This window comes from Anguilla anguilla, chromosome 3, assembly GCF_013347855.1.
Source record: "Anguilla anguilla isolate fAngAng1 chromosome 3, fAngAng1.pri, whole genome shotgun sequence".
NCBI lineage: Eukaryota > Metazoa > Chordata > Actinopteri > Anguilliformes > Anguillidae > Anguilla > Anguilla anguilla.
In genome coordinates, this window is record NC_049203.1 from 28,710,232 (window position 1) to 28,735,111 (window position 24,880).

The 24,880-nt window shown below is 41.0% G+C and overlaps 2 protein-coding genes across 4 annotated transcripts in view; both read right to left on the bottom strand.

The window, feature by feature from the left end:
* The window catches only part of tfg (trafficking from ER to golgi regulator), a 53,904-nt gene extending 40,772 nt beyond the window's left edge, over positions 1–13,132 (bottom strand). The window contains exons 1-4 of one of the 3 annotated variants that reach the window (XM_035407976.1): positions 12,984–13,132; positions 11,717–11,776; positions 8,918–9,113; positions 6,634–6,717 (exon numbers count right to left, since the gene is read on the bottom strand). In XM_035407976.1, the coding sequence (XP_035263867.1) occupies positions 6,634–6,717; positions 8,918–9,101 (268 nt within the window). In that variant the 5' untranslated portion in view covers positions 9,102–9,113; positions 11,717–11,776; positions 12,984–13,132. Of the gene's footprint in view, positions 1–6,633; positions 6,718–8,917; positions 9,114–10,645; positions 11,003–11,716; positions 11,777–12,983 lie in introns of those variants that run through there. The other 2 variants (XM_035407975.1, XM_035407978.1) reach the window with 2 other exon arrangements.
* Positions 13,133–20,196: 7,064 nt separating this feature from the next.
* Positions 20,197–24,880, bottom strand: part of col8a1a (collagen, type VIII, alpha 1a) — a 66,957-nt gene continuing 62,273 nt past the window's right edge. Inside the window, exon 3 of the mRNA XM_035407694.1 lies at positions 20,197–24,826. Coding sequence (XP_035263585.1) covers positions 22,914–24,826 — 1,913 coding nt within the window. The 3' untranslated portion in view covers positions 20,197–22,913. The remainder of the gene's footprint in view (positions 24,827–24,880) is intronic.

Sequence of the window (24,880 nt, forward strand, 5' to 3'; positions counted from 1 at the left end):
GGCAAGTTAGTAGAAGTGAATGCAGAAACTGTGTAATCCAAACCAGATTCCTCAAACTCACGTGAGAGGTCAGCCTGTACAATAAATGCATGTTATATAAATAATCAAAGCATTCCACTCAAAATATCGAAAGATTATGGAACTGGAGAATCTGGCAACAGAAGCACAGAGCCTGCATTTCCACGTGCATCTCATGAAGTGAGGTCACACGTGTAACCTGCGAGAAAGTGCATCACATGACCAGGTCTCCAATATGTGAGTTTCAATGCTTTTGACTGGTTACGCTTTACGGCTGGCACATCTAGGCATTTCGGATGAAGATTCCAAGCGGAGAATGCGTATAAAACAGAGAGGGACTATAAGTCAGCTATGGGAATTTTTACCGTTTTACAACAATCACCAGTAATATTATTTTGGGGTGAATGATAGGTCGAGAAATCATTCTTCACTTCGCCCGTCTCCACAAGGACAGAACAACCGCACACTGTGGAGGATGGATCAGAGCTGTCATTCAGATCCATGGGCCCAATTTAACCTTTCCATGCGGCCCATTCAGCCTGCTTGTGACGCCTGATCACCCGCTTGAATAAGGCCAAGTTGTTTCCCTGGTTACAGACTGTTGTGTGCTGACACAGCCTGGCTAGATTTCAGAGTGTTTTCTTTGTGACTACTCAAGACAGCTTTTCCACTGCGCTTTCCATGTTTTGCTTTGTCCTGGAAGGATTGGGGCAGGGTTTAAAGACTGTGTGCACTGGAGTTCTGGGAAGGAGGGTCCGATTGTGATGGTGCCGAGACCAGGGCTCCATCAAACCCAAACTGTGACAACTCAAAAATTCTCTACACTGCAACACACACTGACATATAACACACTGAAACAAATAAATATGCTGTCTGTCAATAAAAGCAGGGGGACTTTCTGCTTTCTCTAGCCTATACTTGTTTGGTCAGAGGCCATTGTACACTGGAGCGAAGGAGAAATCATCAACAGCAAAACTGTACACACCTTTAATAACATAAAAAAACAGATTTAACTAGAGCCACAGGCAGCTATGGCGGGGTCCAAGCAGTGGAGGTGATCCCCAATTGAAGGCGCAAACAACTTCAAGCAATTCCTAACCCCACAAGATCACTGAGATGGGAGCAAAACAAGTGGCCGAAGATCATTTATTCCCAAAACACATCTTCTAGATACATTTTGTGACCGGTGTTCAGAATAGTGCAGACAAGAAATGGGGGGAGACTTCAAACCCAACATCTAAATTTGGCTTTACTATCATGTGACATTCCATCACTTTTAGCCAAGAAACAGTGCAAATATGGCCCCACTGTTGCGTTATGGTGCGTTAGAGAGCCCGCCATGCCCACATTTCTCCAATGGGCACCAATTTGATGGTATCCATTTACAGATGAGGTCTTGACGCATATGCGTATATGCATTCCATGGTGCCAGTCGGTATATTTATTTATTTTACAGTGTCAAGGTTTAGTGAAAATGGCAGGAAAATGATTCAGAAGAGCCATGACATCACTCCATGAAGGAAGTAAACTTTCAGGGAATCAAAAGAAAAAAAAAAGATTTACAAATGAACATATGATTCCCGAGTTATGACCCAAAGTGTGTTTGCTTATAGCACCCCCCTCCTATGGTGGACATGGGTCATTAGTTGTGGCTTAGGTGGCTGCAAACTCCCCCAATCCACCCTCTAAATTTGATGTCTGTCCCATGTACGATATTTTCCATAGTCAGGTTTAGACATGGAAAAAACGTTGATTATTTAAAAACTTCTAGCAAAACAATAGGGTTCCTTCGCACCTTGTGCTTGGACCCATAATTATTGACAGATTCTGTGATATTCACTGATTAATGTTCCTTTACTGCAACCAAGCATGTATAGCACTCCATAAGCCCTGTTCCCTAATAACTACACTGCATTGTTGCCGCCATACATCCATATGGACAGAAATATATAAAGGACAGAGAGAGAAATCGGAGATGACAGACTCAGGAGATAAAGCAGTAAAGGCGCCCAAGGAAGAGACAACCAATTTTTTCACTAAACCTTTTTCTCACTAACACTGTATGAAACAATGTTGTAAAATTAATGTTCTGGCAGAAAACATTGAGTCCTGACTAAAAACCTAAATGCCATAACGAGGGGCAGGTAATGAGCACTGAAGTGGCTCCACCTCCTCCTCCATGACGCACAGAGATGCACGTACAAGTGGCCCTGCTGAGCTCACTCACTGCATTAAAAACAAAAAGAAAGCAAGCAGGCAGGCACGCGCACACACACACACGCATGCATGCACATCTCAGAAGAGGAAAAGGAGGACATTCTCCACAAAAAAATAAACACCCATAAAAATAAAAACTATTGAATCTGCTGCAAAGCACAATGGGAAACAGTCCAGACACATAACCTTGCCACACTTCTGGAAGGACATTACATTTATTTAGCAGACGCTTTTATCCAAAGCGACGTACAAAAATGCATATCAAGCTCTTAGGGTTTCCAGTTTACACAAAGTAGACACACACATTTTTTCCACTTGCACAGTGCCCCGCAACACTTAAATCCTTCCAGCAGTTAACTCTGAACTTCATATGGCGAAGTACTAGATCCTCATCGATATTGATAACTGCAGTGATATCGATGTGCATTTGCATTAGAAAACCAGAGGGCCTTTTATGATTACCAGCCTGATTTTTCCCTTCCTTCCTCCCTCCTCAGAAACAGCTCCAGTTCAGGAGCAGGAAAGGGGGATGGAGGTTTGACATTTGGAATCCCTCAATTCCAGTGAACTGAGATTGGGTGGGAGGGACTCTGAGTTTAGGACCAGTCGTAATATGGCAGAACACTGCGATTGCGAGTTATGATTATGCGGAACCTTCAGTGTAATTGGGGTGAGCCGCCTGACAATTAGGAAAACTAATCCAGAGGTTGTTGAAGCAGGGAAAAACTGAGAAAAATGACTTCCCATCGAGCACGATGAAAACAATTATGACTGCACTGGTGGGGCATCATTCACAAAACATGTGTAAGCTTACATTTGATCGTGAACTGTGCGTAAGAACGTTTCTAAAAATATTTCGACATTCATCTTTTTTCTTATCTATATCTGTTCATGGATATTTCCTTATGCTAATAATATGATCAGAATTGCGCATAAAATTTGCATTCAGCATTTATCATCTCATACACATGGGATATGCATAAAAGCAAAGGTCTGTGTCATGAATCCCATATTGGTTTTTCATAGGAACATTTTTAAGAACAAAAGTAAGAATAATTTAAGAAATGTTTTGTGAACGAGGTCCATTGTTCTCAAATCACTTCATTTTCCACAAAGGAAAGACCATGAAGATTGAAAGATGAGGTGAGCAATGAACAATTAGCTTAACACCATTTTAACCTAAATGTTATCTATACACACCCAGAATAACAGATCAGTTATTCTGAAAACTCCTCACGCATCATGAGTTTAAGCAGTTTTCATGAGAAATGTTTTTACCTGGCATGTAATTTAAGATCAATTCCAATGCCATAATAATCACAAAAACATGGTGAAATACAGTCCAGATCAAATGTATAGATAAATATTAATTCCCCAAAATCTTTCCTTTTCAGTTAACCTTCCTAATGTGTTAGAATGTTGAACGCAGTTACGTAGGCGGGTCAAATTTGACCCATGTTTTAACTCTGCAGAAAACACTCAAAAAACAATGATTATCATCCAATATGAGGTAAAAAAAAAAAAAAAAAAAACTATAACTTATTGTCCATTCATAACCATACAATCATTTTTCTATTTTTTATTTCTTGGTAGCAAGACCACTTGCATTACAATATACCATATGTTTTCAGTATTTAAAAACAGTCTAAATTCACTCATGATATTTTCTATAATGAAGACAAGGGGTAATCACGTTATCTGACTACAACAGACTAATATTAGAAAACAACTTTCTAGAATAAATTCCTTAGTAGTGACATCAGTGGTGTTATGGGTCAAAACTGACCCGTATAGATCTGTTAGAAAAAAGGTAAAATTTCTTCTTTTTTCCAAAAACCAAACTTTACTTTGTTCAAAATAACAAATTCAAATTGAATATGAACAAGAGGGTTCCTCAAATCATATGCAGTCAAGGCAGTCCACCTTACCTAAACAAAGGTACCACCATGTGCATCCATTTGTAGCATGAAAAATGTCCTGTTATTTGTCTGAATAATAATCCGTACTCAAAGCTCAACTGAAGGCCTAAACAAATATTTGACTTCAACATCTCTTTGCCAAAGATTGCACAAGGTTTGATTGAAGGCTCAAAATAATAAACTCTCTCACCAAACCCCAGCCCAGGTCTCCTGACATAGCACAGTGACTGGGAAAAGGTCTCAAATCAAATCAAAATTTATTTATATAAAGCATTTCACAAACAATTGTCACAATACACTTCACAGACAACCCTGGCCTAAACCCCCGCAGGAGCAAGGCTAAAGCAACACTGGCTAGGAAAAACTACCTGTAGCAGATGGGAAGAAACCTTGGAAGGAACCAGGATGTAGGGGGCACCCATCCTCTACTGGTCGATTCGGTGACCAACATGGTCAGTCAGTCAATGTTCACATTGATCAAATTAGTGGCAGCTAAATAACAATCCTGAGCTAGCAGATCAGATGATGGGTGGGGCCAGGTGGCAGTGGTGGAGAGTGGCAGGTGGAGACAGAAGTGGGCAGGGTGGTGGTGGCGATGAAAGATGGGCCAGACCATGAGCCAGAGTGGTGGGGGAATCCAGACAACAACATCGTGAGAAAACCTGAACAATTATATTTATGAGACAATACCAGATAGAGGATTATCTCTCTGAAGAATCTATTTACCATTGAAGAGGATGCGTCTCTCCTTGTGTGTGTGTGTTCATGTTCAAGTTCATTTTCAGTGCGTGTATGTGTGCGTGCGTCAATATTCTGCGAGAACGGCTGAGTTTCCATGGGGGGAGGAGTGCTGGTGGGGGAGGAGGGGTGCACAAGTCCATACTACAAGAATAATGTTGTTCCTGGGAAGGAAGACAGAAAGAGAGAGGGGATGTGTGTGTGGGTGTGTATGTCAGTGTCCATATTCTGCAGTAAAAATGTTGTTCCCATTGGGGGAAGGGTGCCAGAGGGATTGGGAGTCCATACTGCAAGAAAAGAATTGTTCCTGGGGGAAGGAGAGCGGAGCGGTGTCTAGACTCAAAGATGAATCTTGTTTGAGCCAAATTTGATCCACAGAACTACCCACAACTTTTCAATACTGCATGCCATACTGTCAACAGTCAATATTCTCTGCCGAGTCACATTTGACCCATAACACCACAGATTTAACTATTTTTTTTAGAGACCTTCAGAATTGAATTAAATGGTGACCATTGGTTTTGTTGTGTTTACATAGCTGTTTCTGGGGATCATGAAGCCTTGTTCCAATAAAATAAACTAGACGGTATTTATGACATTTTAACTTGGAAACACAATACAAGGGTTAAGGAAAGTAAAGGAAACCAATTACTGATGTTTATGGGCATTACATCCCTTCCAGAACATCTGATAGAAAATCATACATTAGCATACATTGATTTTTTGGAAACCAATAAAAAATAAATCACCACAAAAAGATGTCAGGGGGCAGACATGATAGACACCTCCATAAGCTCACTGCACAGGATACATTTCACAATAGGAACACGTACGGTATCAGGACCCACAAAACACAGTGTACCTGGCAGCCCTAGCTAGCTGTACACCTGTGCACACACCTACATGCTACGGCCTCAGTCTCGGTTCTGCTGCCTTGCTTTCAATCACTGCCACAGCTTCTTTTGGTTCTTTTCATTTAATCTTTATTGCCTCCTGAGTGCATTCTGCAATGGGGTGCACGTTCTGTGATCCCTCGCCTGTTAAGGCTCTCTGCTTTCTCCATCGAAGTAAAGTAAAAATATTAAAGGAGGGACGACTGACTGCCTTGGAAAATGTAATTATAAACACATTAAAAACACTCTTGTGGTGCTGTGACCTTCTCCCAGCCAACACCAAAAAATATTTAAGATCTTTGAAATCCATATGCAAGACAAATTAAAACTTTGTAAAGTCTTTCATGTATTAGGAACTTAAGACAATTTAACACTTTTGACCTGAGGAGGCCCTGACTGAAGTACAGCCTGATCCCAAATGCAGTGGTATTTTTAATAATAAACACACAACTCGAGGGACCTCTGCAGAAATACACTGAAACAGCAAGATAAAAAAGAAAAAAGCTGCACTTTGTACTATTCTGGAGCATGAGTGCCCCCAAGTGCTACGTTAAAGCATGTGCAGAAAAAAAGCCTTCTTCCGTTTTGAGCAAGCGCCAGTCTCACTCATGTGGTAGTACATGTATGCGAGTCGGTGCGCATTTTTGTCCTGTGTGTGGTTGATAGTGCACAGAGGGACATGTTTGTATTTTTGGGTGTTTAAATTTTTGTGCGTGAGTGTGTGCATGTGGGCATTTTTAATTGCAAAACACGTGGATGGGAGTGTGCCTTGTAATCCAAATTACCCCAATAAGTAGCACCTGAAAAAAAATGTGAGTGTGTAATTACTCATGTTTTCTGCAACTTACCGAAAAGTGTAAGTTTGAGTATCCTGCTACACTGGATGGCGAAGGAGAGGTCAGAGCTGTCAAAAATGGTGATGAGGTCATCATCTGGGGAGGAAGCAAAACAGGAAGAAATCAAATCTGAGCCTAATATGCACAGTCCCTGCAGTGGACACTGCCACTGCAGTGGTCAGGAAATTGAATTCATACTGCTATCTGCTCCTGTACAGACAGGGTAGAGCTGCAGATGCTAAATAAAGAGACAAGCAATATGCTATAACACATCTACGCAATGATATACAGTGGGCTCCATAATTATTGGCACTCTTAATCCTTAATAAAAATTAAGAAAAAAGGCTGCATATAATAAATGACACAGATAACAATCTATATGTTATGTTCAAACATATGGGAAAACTATATACTTTTATTTCAATACATTTACTCTCATGCTTCAATGTTTTTTTTTTTTATTAAGTAATGAATTTTTTTCTGAAAACCATAGGTGCCATAATTATTGACACCCCTAACAATTATTGTAAGTACAATCAAACAAAATGAAATTGGCAATACAATTTTACTTAATTTAGTTCATCTCAGTCTAAAGGAACTATATTGTGTCATTCCATCACTTCCAGTTTCACTAGAGAATAAAATTGAGGTAACAAGCATGCAAAATCCCTTTGTCATCCATCAGCGTGGGAAAAGCCAAATAACTGTCAATTCAGAAGAGACTGATGGTAATTTACCGTCACAAGCCTGGTAATGGGTACAAAAAAAGACATAAACGGTTAAACATACCACTTAGCACAGTAAGGGCAATAATAAAAAGGTGTAAAACATATGGAATGGTTGCAAATTTGCCAGGAAGAGGAAGTAAGTGCATGGTGTCCCACGGATGGTGAGGAAGATGGTGAGGGAGGCCATTAATAACCCAAGGATCACTGTTTAAGAATTACAGAGACTGGTTTGCTTCTTGCGGTCAACAAGTCTAAAAAAAAAAAACATTAAATGGCACCTCCATATCAACTAACTCTTTGGAAGGGTGGCACGAAGACAGTCCTTACTGAGCACAATAAACAAAACCAAGAATCTGGAGCTTGCCAAACCTCATTGGAATTATGATTGGAACAGAGTGCTAATGTCAGATGAGACCAAAATTGAACGTTTTGGCCATACACACCATCAACATGTTTGGCGGCAAAAGAGGAATGCATACAGGAGAAGCACCTCATCATACCTACTGTCAAATATGGAGGTGGGTCATTGATATTTTGGAGATGTTTTGCTGGCAATGGTCCCGGGGCACTATTTTAGATCAATGGCACAATGAATTCAACAAAGTAGCAGGACATTCTGGCAGAAAATGTGGTTGTCCCTGCTAAGAAGTTAGGACTTGGTCATAGGTAGATTGTCAGCAGGACAATGATTCCAAGCATAAATCAAAATCAAAACAGAAATGCTTAAGTGAAATCAACATCCATGTTTTCCAATGGCCATCTCAGTCTCCAGACTTAAATTCCATCAAAAACCTGTGGTCTGAACTGAAGAGGGGGGGTCGATAAGCGCAAACCCAAAGCTATCATTGATTCTGAAAAGTACTACATGGAGCAATGGTCAAAAATCCCTCCAAATGTGTTCTCTAACCTTCTCACAAATTATAGGAAAAGACTCATGGCTGTCATCTTTGTTTTTTGGGGAAATATATTTTTTATTTAAAACATTTAAGACTTTGGTTGATTCCAATGAATCATTAATCAAGCACACTAGTTTACACATGTGGGAAAATAAAGCTTATGTCAATAACTGTATTACTTTTTAGTTTAGCATTTTTTGTGCATATTTATCAAGGGTGCCAATAATTCTGGAGCCCATTGTATGTAACACTAAAAACATCCAGTCACTGCAAAATGGAACTGTTAAACCCAACAAGATCAAATTTTCTATTTTCTCAAGAATGTATTGAATGGAAGAGAAAATTGTGGAGAAAAAAATGTTCTTTGTTGTTTACAAAACAAAATAATGCTCAATATGAGCAATATACAGAAACAGGACAAATAACACTTGAAATTTTGAGATTTGGCAAGAGAGTGTATAGGGACATTTCGCTATGCTATTTGACTTTGTCTCTTTAAGCATCGGTGCTACGAATACTAGACGTGCAAACACTACCTTTTTACAAAACACAATACCAAAGCAGTTGCAAATGTATTCCTTTAGATGGTTTTCATTTTGTGGTTTCTATGAGAAAAATGCTGCAGGACTGGAGTTTCTGATCCCTGGTTCAGTGTGGGGTAGCCACACCCACCTTCATCTTTGTACTTTATGGCGACCTCGTCGGAGCTCTGCAGTTTTCCTCTGAAGACACGCTGCATCATGAGCAGCAGCTCGTCATAGGTGATGTCCTCGTTGTGGATAGGGATGCGTCGGATGTCATCGCCCAACTGGGCTTTGATGATCAGCTTCCCACTGAGGTCCAGCTGCCCGTTCATGGTGCCGCACAGCTGGAGAGGAAGCGGGACAAACATCAGCATGTGTGGCTACATGTAGCCTATGCACACATGCATGGACATGCAGCTGCATAAGCTACAAGTGTAACCATGGAGTGACTCAAACTCAGTGACACTAAAAATAATTTACAGTAACATAGTATCCGGCACAACAACATAAAAACAAAAAAACCCAATGTCGCCTCTCACTATTTAAATGGAAACCGTTTGAGTTACCTGAACTAAAATGGTTTATTCGCTCTGTGCATGTCAGGAACTAGCCTAAATGTTCACCTCCTCCTGATTTTTATTTTATTTTTTTAAACTGAAGAACACCCACCCACACACACCACATTACCTTGAAAAGCACAAACAATAACTGCATTAAAAAGGACATTACCAGACATCAGCCACATTCGTGCGCATACAAGTCCTGTCCAGACAGGACTAGTTCCACTAGGGGAGGTCAGGTAATGTAATTTTTTCTGGCATAATTCCGTCATTTTATTCACGTCTGGAATGACCATGACAGTGATTTTTACCAGGCAGAAAATAATAATTCCAGTTGAAAAAGCCTACTGTTTTTCAGCGAACTCCGCGGTCCTCTGATAATTCTATTAGCATTAGGATCAAAGTGTCAGTATTTGATGGGAAAATACAACAATTTAGGGTGATAAATTTTTACATTGTTTCCCATTTCCAACTTCGTATACTTAATATATTTTTCATATATGATGAGATATGCGTTAATATTTCCACTGCATTGCTGTGTTGCTTGCCAAACATTCAAAAATGTTGTTATAAACTATATTGCTATTAATGAATGATAGTGTTGTCTTTTTTATACAGCGACAACTTTAATGATATTACCACCATTTCACCACAATATGGCCATGTCATACTGTGAATAAAGTCATGGCATCACGTCATGCCTAACAAGGCCCTTTAGACGTCACTACATTCACAATATGGCACGGCCCCTCATGCCTTATTGCTTATTTATCACACAGCTTTGTTGAATGCTTGATTCTGTTAGTCACTTGAGGCATTGCATGGTGAAATATATCTGAATAATGACCACTGCAAAGGGTAGCATAACACTTTAACTCTCTTCATAACACTGCAGAAAAAAGTCTCGGCCGCAGTGGTCAATTTAACCATTGTCACTTTAAGAAAATCAATCAGCAAACATGAAATCGACGTGGCTCCCCTTTCGTGAATTTTCCTAATCATATGCATTTAATAGACTAATATAAGATAGATTTTTGAAATTCCAAATAGTCTTTCAAATATTTGAAGTTCATTGGGAAAAAATTCCCATCGCGAATGAATGTGGAGTGAAAAGTAAATTGCAACAATGGCAAATGTTGAGCCACAGTACACTGCTGCTATTTATTATAGCATCAATGTATGTCATTATGCCACTGACATTATGCCACTGACATTATTACATTTTAAATTAATAAATATGCCCTGCGCCAACACAACGAAAGTATTATTTGCAAAATTTTTACACTAAAGGTAGAATGGAATCTAGGCAAACTTACCTCGTAGTCTATTTTACTCAAATACTCCCGTTAACCAATAATCTCAAATAGACTTATTATCTATGAGAACACAATGTAGAATTAGTTTCACGTTAATTTAAATGTATTTGTTTGAAAAAAGTCACTTAAAATCAATATAATAGAAATGTACAGGTAATGAATAATCCACTCCAAGGTGGTCAGCCATGGAAAAATAATTACTTTTGGGGAGGCAACCCTGCTTGATGTTGGGGGGTTCTTCGCCTCTGCATCAGCCATTCTTTATCGATAGCTGACCACCTCATTGTGGATTATCCTTTATCTTTATCCATTTCCATTGTGTCCTTAGATTCGGTCCCTTAGCACTACTTTCAAAGTCCATCTGAACTGGGCGCATACACAGAACTGTACAGTGCTCTTGGTAAAACGGTACTACTGCTTTAAGAAGTCTAAAGTTCAATGGTTAAAGGATGACTTGGCAAAAGTGAGTAAACTCCTATTTGTCCTCAAACCAACATAGGAAAAGCCTGAAAGTATTACAAAATTGGCTATATTTATTTAAAAACCTTCCCCTGAAACACACAACAGGGTTTCTTAGGCTAGACCTATGACACAGCAGGGTTTACAATACTAAAGACACCGACTGCTTTGTAGGTTTTAATAGGAGTGAATAGTGGTGGGAGGAATACACATTAATTGTATTAAGCTGAAAACAACCACATCTTTCTACCTACTACGAGGTCAATGTCAGGAGGACGTCCATGGTAACTCGTTTTTTTTTTGTTGCATTTTTCAGAATACTTAGCCAACACTTTAAGGCAGTAAAGCATAGCACAGATTTCATCGTTCCAGGTTCATTTTTCAAGGGCAGGAAAGCTGTCCCCTTGCTCAACATGGCACCCAATGTCAGAGGGTTCAGTTGGTTACATTATAGATAGTAGCAGGTCTTATTCAAGAAGCTGTGTCATCTGACAACAAATTATCTGTGATGCCAAAGTTCAACTGGTATGTCCCATTTTCAAACAATAGCTCAAATTCACTTATGCAGCTATTTCCTAACTGGAGTGCTCCCATAGCCTGACAGGACCTTACCTATGACGTCATCCTTGGCTAAAGCTTGACTAAAACAATCGAGAGCTATCAGTCACAGGCCTGTTGTAATGAAAGAACAGAAACAGATTACAAAAAAATGAATGCTAACTTAAGTCAACATAAAATATATAAACAGCTAACTTTAGCTAGCATAATTAATGACGTGTGACGTTACTTATGCAACTAAGCGTACTATTTAGGTGACAAGAATACAAGTCATGGGTAGCTAGCTAGCTTGCGTTCACTGGAATTTAGAAACACTCAGAAAAGAATAGCTAATCAACTCTACTGTCAACACATTTCTTGAACTTTCTCACAAATATGTTACATTCTAGCCAACGTCATAACATTAGGCTAGAAAGCAGGGATTATTCCAACTAGGCAATGGTTAGATAGTCCACCTGGCAATGACTTCCTATATATGAGGGTATATTAGCTAGCTACCATGAAATTACAGTTTTCTTGCCAGACCTGCCTATCTAATGGCAACTAAGCGCTAGTTGGATAACATTGGTTAACGTCAACAGCCAGCTAACATTAGCTAGCTACAATAGCTATATAGCTAGCAGAATAAGTAAGCTTGGATACCGGTAACCAACAGTCACATTTATTGTTCGGATGACCAGGTTTCCAAATTTATTTCACGAACAATTCTTCAAAAACACTGGCCCCTGAAACTGAGCTGCGACATTCAACTGAGAAGCTAGACTAGCTAGTGACCCAACATCAGAGTTACACGTACGCAAAATACTGATAATCACAGGACTTTTCACTGTGTCACTACAGGATGTCCACACTTGCCATATAGTCACCCCTTCATAGTCCCATAGAAAATATGCGGGAAATACTCAACACAAACTACACTAGATCGTATTTCAACTTCCTGCGAAAAAGTGTACCATGCGTCTGAGGCCCATACAAGCCGCATAAAATGAGTGTTCATAGCATAATTGAGCGATTTAAGCACTTACTAGCATGTTATTACGAAACTAAATTGTATCCGTCATTGCGTATTTACTTCGGCTTCAGCTTACAATTCATTTAAAATGACGGGCCAGAGTACCACACCTTACGATTAGCTACCACCCAGCTGATTTAGCTAGCTATCTGTCCTAGCTGAGCTCATCTACCTAGCTAGTTATCTTAGCTGAATAGCAAACGAACAAGCAGTGGTCTCTAGCAAGCCAGTAATTCTACTTGCTAATGCTATCACACTTCCCGCTATTAATATTGGCTTTGTGACTTCACTAAGACATTGTTACCTTACCTGTGTAACAAATCCTGCAATGACGGTGCTCTAGCGAGGCCCTTCTCGTCTGATCCTCCTCGCACCAGGAAGTCTCTTGCCAACCGGTACGTGGCAAACAGCGCCACGCAGCCGCACTGGCTGAAAATATAAAGATGTTCACGCAAATCTTCGTGAGACCGCAAGGAACCAAGTATCTCAGCATAGCGGATACAGGCAGGCAATAATAGTCCAGATTTATTTAATGAGTTAAACAAAACAATTTTCAGACTGTAGCATTATTAATATATTTCCAGTATTTCCACGCTTGGACAGAAACCCTTTTCATTATCCGATTATTTATGACACACTAACCCCCCGCTCCTAAGACACACGCGCACACACACGCGCACGCACGCACGCACGCACACACACACACACACACTCAAACCTGGCAGATCATTTGTCGGATGGGTGGTGGGTAATACTGTCTGTGTTATTCACGCTGTATAACACCAATTAACTGCTAATTTTGAAAATCGTATATAGCAACCATAAAGGACGAGATGACAAATAAATTACAGTATTTTATGGATAAAGTTGCATTATAAGAGGTGTAATTACTAGAATGTTTTCTTGGCTGAATATTGATACACTATTACACTACTGTACACTATTACACTAATGTTTGTAATTGTGAATGTTTGTATTTGGAACTATGGCTGCTGCAGCAGCCTTTACGTTAAATTATAACAATGCAGGGATAATTTAGATTACGGTTTGTATTTTAATGTGTAACCTTGCATGTTCAGCAGAGATCCTCACCCACAGGCTTCGTGGCACAGTTTACTCAGTACAACCTTGAGTTTGAACGCCTATGCAAAATACTTTTTATCCACGAGATGGTGCCATTCTCTTACAATCTGATGAGGATGCATATGTATTGGATAAACTCATGGCAGACGTTTTGCTCCTTTCTCCCAATTATTTTGCCACTGACCAGGACCATTCAAGAATACTGTACATGCTCTGTAGAATGCTTACAGGACTTATTAAGTAAGCTTATTTTATATGGAAAAAACAAGCGTGACTGGCATTTGAACAAAACACTGCAGTTAGCTCAAAGTCTGTTTCATTTCCTGAATAGAGCTAACCTATTCTAGTATCATGGTCTTTTACTAGAAATCCAGGAATACCTTTTAACAATGTACTGTAAATTATGCTAATAAAAACATGATAAACCTAAACCCATGTCATTGTATACTGTAATCAGCTCCTGATACTCATACACACAAGAATAAAAAGGGTGAAAAAAATATGTTGTGCATTTAGTGATTTCGTGAACTCGGAGAATGAAGACAATGAAAAATAGATGTTTTCTCTGTTTGAGTTTTATCTCTAATTGGTACAGTCAATTTTTACTGTTTTATATTTTAGATATTTAGCTAAATTTACCCTCGGTCAAGTGTATAATGGCAGTTCCCCACCTAGGAATGACCTCAGATTTGCATCCCCAGTTTCCAAACTCTTCCCTAATTGTTCCCTAATGACATCTGTTTTGTACATGAACAACCTATGCCCTTAGTGGTGCCTGATACCGTATGGTGTCACTACTTCCAGAGGAGAAAAACTCAGAACCCATCATAACCATTATGTTACACTGCCAATGTTCTATCATTTCACCATTGGCCCTTGCACAAGGCCATCACATTACAAGTTGAAGGCTTGTGCAGTGAAATCAGCATTCTACATCTTCTGTAACACTGAGACTTTTTAATAATTTGAAGCAAATATTACATAATTATTACCAGATTTTCGGGTTGGTGTACCAAACTGCACAACGATGCCTTATTTTTGTCAGTCGATAGAGGTTGGAATACTGCAATGTACAGGATTGAATGGATTTAAGACTTTCTTGGGTGATCCGCATTGGAATTACAGAACTTTTTACACGTTCCCCTCATTTTAGGGGAGCAAAAGTATGGGACAATGGGATGCTCAGCTGTTTTTTGGCCAGCTGTGTGTCGTTGTGTCATTAATTAATGCAAAAGAAAGCTAACAGGTCTATAGTTGATTCTAGGTATGGAATTTTCATTCAGAGTCTGTTGCTGTTGTCTCTCAACAAGAGGACCAAATACCAGTAAAGCAAAACATCACAAGGTTGAAAATCAGAATAAAGACACATAGACAAAACATTGGGTATGCCAAAATCAACTGTTTGATATATTGTTAGGAAGCAAGAGCACATCGGTGAGTTCGGCAATAGCAAAGGACCTGAAGGACAACAGAAGACCACTGTAGTGGATGACTGAAGAATACTTTCAATTGTGAAGAAAAAACAATTTTCAACTGTCAAACAGAACATTCTCCAGGGTGCAGGCATAAATGTGTATTAAACTACCATAAAGTGAAGAGTATACTAGCATAACCTCAGAGGGTTCAGTGCAAGATGTAAACCACTGTAAGCCTCAAGCACAGGACAGCCAGGTTAGAGTCTGATAAAAGCACATTTTAAAAACCATAAAGTTCTGGAACCGAGTGGGCGGAGGTGATGAGTGTTAACGCATACCAAGGTGATGAAAAGAGCAAAGTGTGAATAAAGAAAGAAACTGCTCGTGATCTAAAGCATCCCCCCTCATCTGTGAAACATGGTGGAGGTACAGTAGTGTTATGACTTAGGCATGTATGGCTACCACTGGTATTTTCTCATTTTTCTTCATTCACCTGAAGTTCCATGATGATGTGAGTGCTGATGGGAGCATTACATTACATTACATTACATTACAGGCATTTGGCAGACGCTCTTATCCAGAGCGACGTACAACAAAGTGTATAACCATAACCAGGAACAAGTATGACGAAAACCCTAGAGAGAAGTACCAGTCCAAGTGCAGGGAACAACCACATAGTTCAACTTGGACCCTGAAGGTTAAACTGATTAACACTAACACAAACGAGAACAGCAACAACGCAGTCTATGGAAAAATACAAGCAATAGTTAAGACAGGTGCATTAACTAAGTCACCTACGAAACAGCTACCTAGTTACAACCCTAAGCTTACAGTCATTTAAGAGATTACAGGGAGGTAGGGAGGGATGGGGAGAGGTGCAGCCTGAAGAGGTGAGTCTTCAGTCATCGCTTGAAATGGGTCAGTGTCTCAGCTGTTCTGACCTCCACAGGGAGGTCATTCCACCATCATGGGGCCAGAACAGACAGGAGATGTGTTCTGGAAGCGCAGGTGCGAAGAGGGGGAGGTTCCAGGCGTCCTGAGGTAGCAGAACGGAGGGATCTGGCTGGCATGTAGGGTTTGAATATCTTGTGGAGGTATGCTGGGGTTGATCCCTTGACTGCCTGGTATGCTAGGACCAATGTTTTAAATATGATGCGAGCTATAACAGGCAGCCAGTGGAGGGTAGTGAGCAGGGGAGTGACGTGGGAGTGTCTGGGGAGGTTGAAGACCAAACGAGCTGCAGCATTCTGAATGAGTTGCAGGGGTCTGATGGCAGATGCCGGTAGTCCAGCCAGAAGAGAGTTGCAGTAGTCCAGGCGGGATAGAACTATTGCTTGGACCAGGAGCTGGGTTGAGTAGGTGGTGAGAAAGGGGCGGATTCTCCGGAGCAACTGGATGAATTCTAGAGTGTGTAGAAATATCTTACCTGCCCAGATCCAATCAAATGCAGTACTCATTAGACAGCACTTCAACTCGTAAGTGAACTTTATTTATTTAAGCACTTTTCAAGGACAAGGGCCACAAAGTGCTTCACAGAGTGCAAATAAAAACAGCAAATGTATACGCACACATACACACACATCCGTAAAACAACATACATAAAACATAAAACAAACAATTTGAGCATCAATTGAAAGCCTATCTGAACAAATGAGTCTTTAGACACCGCTTAAAAGTGTCCACGGTGTTAACATATCTAATATCAATGGGAAGGCTGTTCCATAACCTAGGCGCCACAGTGGCAAAAGCACGATCACCCTTCGTCTTCCGTCTAGACCGAGGGATAGCCAGCAGTCCTTGGTCCGAAGACCTAAGAGACATACCGGTGGAGTATGGAGACAGCAGTTCACTAATATATGCAGGAGCCTGACCATGCAATGCCTTGTAAGTAGTCAACATGATTTTAAAATCGATCCTGAATTTAATTGGCAGCCAGTGAAGCATGGCCAACATGAGGGTAATATGAGCCCTTCGGCAGGATCTAGTCAACAGCCTGGGGTGACATAGCTCAGGAGGTAAAAGCGGTTGTCTGGCAGTCGGAGGTTTGCCGGTTCGATCCCCTGCCCTGGGCCTTTCGAAGTGTCCCTGATCAAGACACCTAACCCCTAATTGTTATCAACGAGCTGATTGGTACCTTGCATGGTAGCCTTTCACCGTTGGTGTGTGAGTGTGTGTGTGAATGGATGACTGAGAGGCATCAATTGTAGAGCACTTTGGATAAAAGCGCTATATAAATCCAGTCAATCCATTTATCATTTAGCCTAGCAGCAGCATTCTGGACCAACTGGAGTCGATCCAATGCTGACTTGCTAAGGCAAATAAAAATGGCATTGCAATAGTCTAGGCGGGACGAAATAAAAGAATGGATAATTGTTTCCAGCTGAGAAGTAGACACCACCACCTCACCAACTTGCAGCAGGACAATTAACTGAAACATGCGGCTAAAGCAACCAAGTTTTTTCAGGGCCAAGAGGGGAACGTTCGTGACTGGTCAAGTCAGTGACCCGTCCTGAATCCTATTGAACATGGTTTTATTTACTGAAGACAAGACTGAGGGGAAAATACCATAGAAACAAACCAGAACCGAAGATGACTGCAGTACATGCCTGGCAGAGAAACACCAGGGAAGATACCCAATGTCTGGTGATGTCTATGGTTCACGGAATTCAGGCTCAGTCATCCAATGCAAAGAATTTCCAACCAAGTACTAAATATGTTGACTTTTTCTAACATTATGAAAGTTTTTCTTTTAGTTACTTTTAGTTACTTTTAGTTACTTTTCCCAGTTGTTCCCCTGAAATAGGGCAACTATGTATTAAAAAGGCTGTAATTCATACACTGATCACCTAATATGGATGGAAATGCCGTCAAATTAAAGCTTACAGTCTGCACTTTTCATATTCATATTCATTATTTTATTTCAAATCCAATGTGCTGGGCAATGTGCAGAGACAAAACAATAACATTCACAACAAAATGTTGTGTAAATATATATATATATATATATATATATATATATAGTGACCCAATGCTTTTGTATTTAACTGTATATATGTATATATACAGACGGGTGACAAATTGAAGGAAAAACCAACATAAAGTGTCTTAGTAAGGTGTTGGGCCACCACGAGCCTCCAGAACAATGTCAATGCGCCTTGACATAGATTCTACAAGTCTTTGTTCATCTACTGGAGAGATGGAACACCATTCTTCCAAGAGATGTTCCCTCATTTGATGTTTTGATGATGGTGGTGGAAAGCGCTGTCTAACACATTGGTCTAAAATATCCCATCAATGTTCAGTTGGGTTGAGACTGGCCATAGCATATGATTCACATCATTTTTATGCTCATCAAACCATTCAGTGACCCCTCGTGCCCTGTGGATGGGGGCATTGTCATCCTGGAGGAGACCACTCCCATCAGGAAAGAAATGTTTCATCACAGGATAAAGGTGAATAACTTTGTATTGATTTGCAGTGACCCTTCCCTGTAAGTGGACCCAAACCATGCCAGGAAAATGACCCCCACAGCATAACAGAGCCACCAGACCCCCTCACTGTCGGGTTCAACTATTCAGGCCTGTGCCGTTCTCTTGGTGTACACCACATATGTAGTTGTCCAGTTGTCGAGAGTATGGGTAACGCTGACTCATCTGCTGACCATATCACTTTTTTCCTCATCTCTGTAGATCAGTGCCTATGGTTTTTGCTCCACTGCACTCTCAAATGTGCATTCATCTTCGTAATAAGCGGTTTTTGCACTGCAACCCTACAATAATATCCCTCTATATGTAATTGTCGATGGATTGTTCTTGCTGACAGTCTGATCACATCCTGCATTGACGTTCTCAGTCTCTGAGGAAGAGTTGCTCTTCTGTTTTTCCATACAAATTGCAGTAATGCATGAGCCTTACGGTCATCAAACATGCACTTTCGACCACAATTTCCAATCTTATTTGCTGATGTCTTTCCCATATATAAATGCATATGTCACTTTAGTCACTGTTCCTATTGAAACACTAGCCAATTGGGCAGTCTTTGTGACTATCTTTGCTCCTACCATCTGTGCCCCAATTATGAACCCTCTTTCAAAGTCACTTAGTTCTTTTCCTCGTGCCTTCTTGTCCAAAATTGAGGTCAACTGGGCTTGCATAGTATTTTTATACATGTCACAGTGCATGATAGGCTATTAATTGCATAATTGTATCATGCACTACACCTGTATGAAAACATCTGCATTCGTTATATTTTCCCACTCATTTATTCAGGTTCATACGCTCTATGTTTCGGCCAAAAATATTTTCTCTTGATTTGGCTCTGTAACATAGTCCATATTTTTGTTTTCCTTTTAATTATTTGGCTCACAACTCTCTATATATCAAATTCCCACCCTAATTTGCAATGTCCAGTTTTCTCCCTAGCCACATTCATGGGGCAACTCTCACTGAACAGGACACATGGGTATCAGACCTCATTGCAGACCCGCAACTTTCCTTTAAAACATAAAACAAGCATTCTGTATGCATCATCGTTGAACTCGCACAGAGCTGAATCAAATGAAGACCACTCATATGCATACAGATCTTGAGGGCTTGCCCAAGCCGTGGGGTTGCCAGTAGTGCAGTTCCTCAACTGAATGATCCACCCAGCAGCCCTGTAACATGGTCCATGTTAGCTTTCTTGTGCATGAACACACAGCTGGACAAGAAACAGCAGAGCAGACAAAAGGCACTTGGCGTAAAATATACTCTATTGGAGTGGACATAATTAATGTAACATAATTCACTGTGTTTTATTATACTAACTAATAGATACCTCATTGCAACTAATGGAAATATAACAAAGCCTGTGTGCTATTCTAGGGTACCATCCTCATAATCATCATGGTGTTTTTTCCCAAAAAGCTTTACTATTTCAGGGTTACCCTGACTATGGCCACCTCGATTAATTAATTCAATGTACATTCACCATTCATATAAAAAGATTATAAAGCAGATCTGTTGGAAGGCAAATGAATGACAATCTTTTCATGAGTTCATCTTTATTTAAAAAAAATAATAATAAAAACATTAAAACATCATACTTCATTTGGTTATATGTTTAGCACCATTGTTCAGACAAAAAAGAATTTATACATGGAGTTCATTTTATCCTAATGTTTTTTCATAATTAGCCCTCTTCTGCACATATGCAAACTCAGGAGATCAGTAGTCAAACAAATAAATTACAGAAACAAATATCGAAATAAACCCTTTAGTCATTTCATCTGTGCCTTGCATTGATCGCGAGCGCGCACGTGTGTGTGTGTGTGTGTGTGTGTGTGTGTGTGTGTGCATGTGCATGTATAAATGAGTGTACACACGCACATGTACAGCGGGTGTTACTCTCCTTAGTATCACTGAAGTTCTTTCCTGGGCTGTGCCATAAAGCATCCCAGCACAAACTTTGGATTGTCACCTTACTGCCTTTGGGTTGTCAGTTTACTGAACTCCACATCTTAGCATTTGGCCATCTCTTATCCTAGTGCCTTACGGGTTCTTGGTAAACATTGAATTGTATATATACTATATATTACGTAGTAATGATGAAATCTATATATATATATATATATATATATATATATATATATATATATATATTCTATATTCTTATACATGGCCACAAACACACACACACACACATGCACAGTACAGGCCAAAAGTATTAACCCACCTGTGGTTTAAAAAAAACCTTAGGTTTTTAGGCTGAGAATTATTCAGTTAGTTATTCAATAAATATGCGTATTTATTGAATAACAAACCAAAGTACAAACACTTTTTTTCCATTTCTACCTACAGTACCACAAAAAGAGTTTTACTTCAAATTAGCATCATTTGGATTTAATTACAATTAAATAAATTATTGAAAGTCTATCCAAACATTTCTCAAATGGGGGGTGAAAGGGAGGTGAAAGGATAGTTAAATTGACTGAAATTTTAGTTTTATTCTCTGCCTCAAGTCTTTTTTAAACTATAGGTGGCCTAATTCGTTTGGCCTGTACTATAAATATATATATGTGTGTGTGTGTGTGTGTGTGTGTGTGTGTGTGTGTGTGTTCTTATATATAACATGTATTCATCACTACTCTTCAAAAGATCCAAGAGGCAACCTCAGCAGAATGTTTCAGTCTACTGTCAAGCCACTAAATTTACACTTACTACTTAGGACTTATACAATACTTTACAATACTTCCCTTCTGAAAGAAACATGCTCAATTTAACTGACTCATCCTTGTACATGGTGATATTTTATATTGTCTATTATGCACATACCATAATTTAAGGCTTGAAGAAGATCCCTTGTAACAGGATCAAGAGTTGCCCCTTGCATTAAAGGTAAAACACAATAAATACATAAGAAACACTATCACCAAAATGGGGGTAACTGTGGTCTCCTACAGGGTGTTGATTCTATAGCCTAAATTGGTTGATTGTTTTTATGCAGACAAGCAGTCCAGATTCACTTTAATAAAAAAAATAAAGTTTAGCATTATATTACAATTATTTACTGGTGGGTGAAACACTATGCTTTGGATATGGACTTGCCCTTCTCATGCCTCTTCCCGTTGTGATAATTACACATCTGAATCTTTATCCATATCACCAGAGACTCCAAATGAGTACCACAACTTGATGTGCGATAATTCACTATGATAAAAATATGGAGGAACACACACCACTCCTGTTTCTAATTTTTTTCCTTTCAAAATTAACACTCACATAAAGTTCCTGGCTGCAGAACACAGTTCACAGTTTGCACAATACTGGGCAAATACGTCCATATTGTTTCAGCGGCTAATGTGACCTTCCATCTCTGCAGGCACCACTTTGCTTGTCAAATTCACAGATTGTCAACTTCAAACCCATTCTAATCTTCCATTCTACTGCAATGGCAGCTTTTCTGTTTATGTAAAAAAAAACTCTGTTCTCTAAAATAAATTTATCACAATCCAACTTTTAGAAACAAAAAGAAACATAAACAAAAAACAAATGTGTTATCTTGCACAAGCTCCTCAATGCCTATTTCTCTCCTTCAGTTGGTTTGACATGTCCTTTGTAAATATTTGGGCATGAATTCAAAAATTATTTATTCATTCTGTTCTGTGCTGAAAGAATTTCCAAAGATGGAAACATTTTGAACATTTTAAAGCTAGTTTTCATAGATTTGCAAGTCTCATATTTCTGTATTTCTGTCTGAGGGCAGCTAACAGTGACATACAAGCAAACATGTGCACAGCAGAACAGTTGATCCTTTTGGGAAAAAAAACATAATTATGTTTATTGCTGTCAAATTTGTTATTGATTGTAAAAAATAAACATAAAAAGTCCTTACACACATTCTGTGGTTGGTCTCTCTTGAATTGAAATGAAATAAACTGACATGCAACAGTCTTGTGTTTTATACATACATATAGATAAACTAAAGTGTAATACAATTAGTTTGATGGTAAAATTGAGTTGTAACTTCTGGTTTGTTTGTTATCGGAAATACTGATATGTTGTATTTTGTACCATGGTTATAAAAACAAACAACAATCTGCATATATTCTCCTTTACACTCACGCATCTACTGGATGTTTTAAGAGCTGGTCCAACTTGCCCATACGTCACTGTTGATTCAACAGCGCAATCAGATTATCTCTTTTACATAAACAACTACATGTGTACCTTTGATTTCTTTCTCTCTGCTTTCTTTATTTTTTTTACATGGGATACAGTAAGTATCCAGAGAAAGAGGAGTGGACGTATTGGCCGGCATATAGTCCTGCTGCTTGGTCTGATGGGAGTTGGATGTGCACAGTGTCGCCTAATCTTAGTGGGACTACAGCGCTCCCAGATGCCTGGTCCAGGAAGCCCTTCTTGTACTCATCGTATGTGTACATGGTTGGTTCATTGTTCCTGAAGAGAGCCACCCACACGTTGGCACCCTTGCAGTGGACATGGTAGACAAAGTAGTAGATGCCAGGGATTTCACAGGTGAAGATGCCGGTCTGGGCATTGTAGTTCTGCCGGCCGTTGTACAGGAGCTTGTTGAACACGATAGGACTGCCCACGGGGGGGAATGGAGTGGTCAGTAGGGCAGTGAAGGCTGGCATCTCCAGGGCGTTCCTGCTCAACACCTCCACACCGGCCTTGCCTTTCTTGTAGCCATATTTCTTCATGCCGTCCAGACCTGGGCCCATCTCGGGTAAAACCTGCCCCATGCCAGGGGGGATGGCCGGAGGGCCAGGAGGACCTGGGGGCCCTGGTTGCCCGGGTTGTCCTGGTTGGCCATTGAGCCCAGCAGGGCCTGGTTTTCCTTGGGGCCCCATCTGGCCTTGAAGGCCAGGTTTACCCAGACCTGGTGGGCCTGGTTGGCCAGGTGGCCCCATTTCACCTCTTAGTCCTGGAGGCCCTGGAGGCCCAATTGGCCCACCAGCACCCATAATTCCTGGAATGCCCTTAGGGCCTTGTTGACCGTGATTGCCTGGTAGACCACTTTTTCCTTGTGGACCGGGAACACCAGCAGCTCCAGGCAAGCCAGGTATTCCTTTGTGTCCACCCTCCCCTTTAGGACCCATTGGCCCAGTTGGACCACGTGGGCCTGGCTGACCTGCCTCTCCTGGAAATCCAGGCTTGCCTGGAAGACCTGAAGGCCCTGGCTCCCCTTTAGGACCTGCTTTTCCCTGTGGCCCTTCAGCACCTCCCTCTCCTTTCAGTCCAGGGAAGCCAACACCTCCTGGTGGGCCCATGGGGCCAGGCAAACCTGGGGGTCCCACAGGTCCTGGGGCCCCTATCATACCAGGGAGGCCTCCGTGACCTTTGTCTCCCTTTGGGCCGGGGGCTCCTGGTAAACCCGCATATCCTTTGTCACCTTTTGGTCCTGGGTATCCAGGCTTGCCAAATCCTGGTAGGCCAGGCCCCCCTGGTAAACCTGGTGGGCCTTGTTCTCCTTTTCCACCAGGAAACCCTGGCTGCCCTGGTAAGGCATCTTGGCCTGGTTTGCCAAGGCCTGGCAGCCCTGGGGGCCCTGGTTGTCCCCCTTCCCCTGGTGGGCCAGGGAGCCCTGGCTCACCAGGGGGTCCTGCTTTTCCTGGTGCTCCTGGGGCCCCTGGAAGCCCATTAAGACCAGGCTTACCTATCCCTGGAAGACCCCCCTGACCTGGGGGCCCTGGTGGCCCACCTGGCCCTTTCAGGCCAGGCAGCCCCGGCTGACCAATCCCTTTGTCACCTTTTGGCCCTGGAAGACCGGGAAGTCCAGGCAGGCCCTTATGACCAGGCTCTCCTCGGGGCCCTGGTTGCCCTGGCAGCCCCTGCCCCCCTGGTTTCCCCAGCCCTGGCAGCCCTGGAGGGCCAGGAAACCCTGGAGGCCCAGGTAAACCAATGGGCCCCTCAATACCGGTGGGGCCCAACTCTCCCTTTGGACCTGGCGGTCCTACTGCACCTGGTTTGCCTGGCATTCCTGGCATTCCTGGTTTGGCAATACCTGCATATCCAGGAGGACCAGGTGGTCCTGGTTTTCCTGGGGGCCCTGGCATTCCATGGCCAGGCAACCCTGGAGGACCCTGGGGTCCAGGTGGCCCCTTGGGACCAACATCTCCTGGGTTGCCCTTCTCACCTCTTGGTATAGTTTCGCCTGTAGAAAAAAGTATATCGTATTATATCTTGCTGAAGTGTAGTATCAAATGAT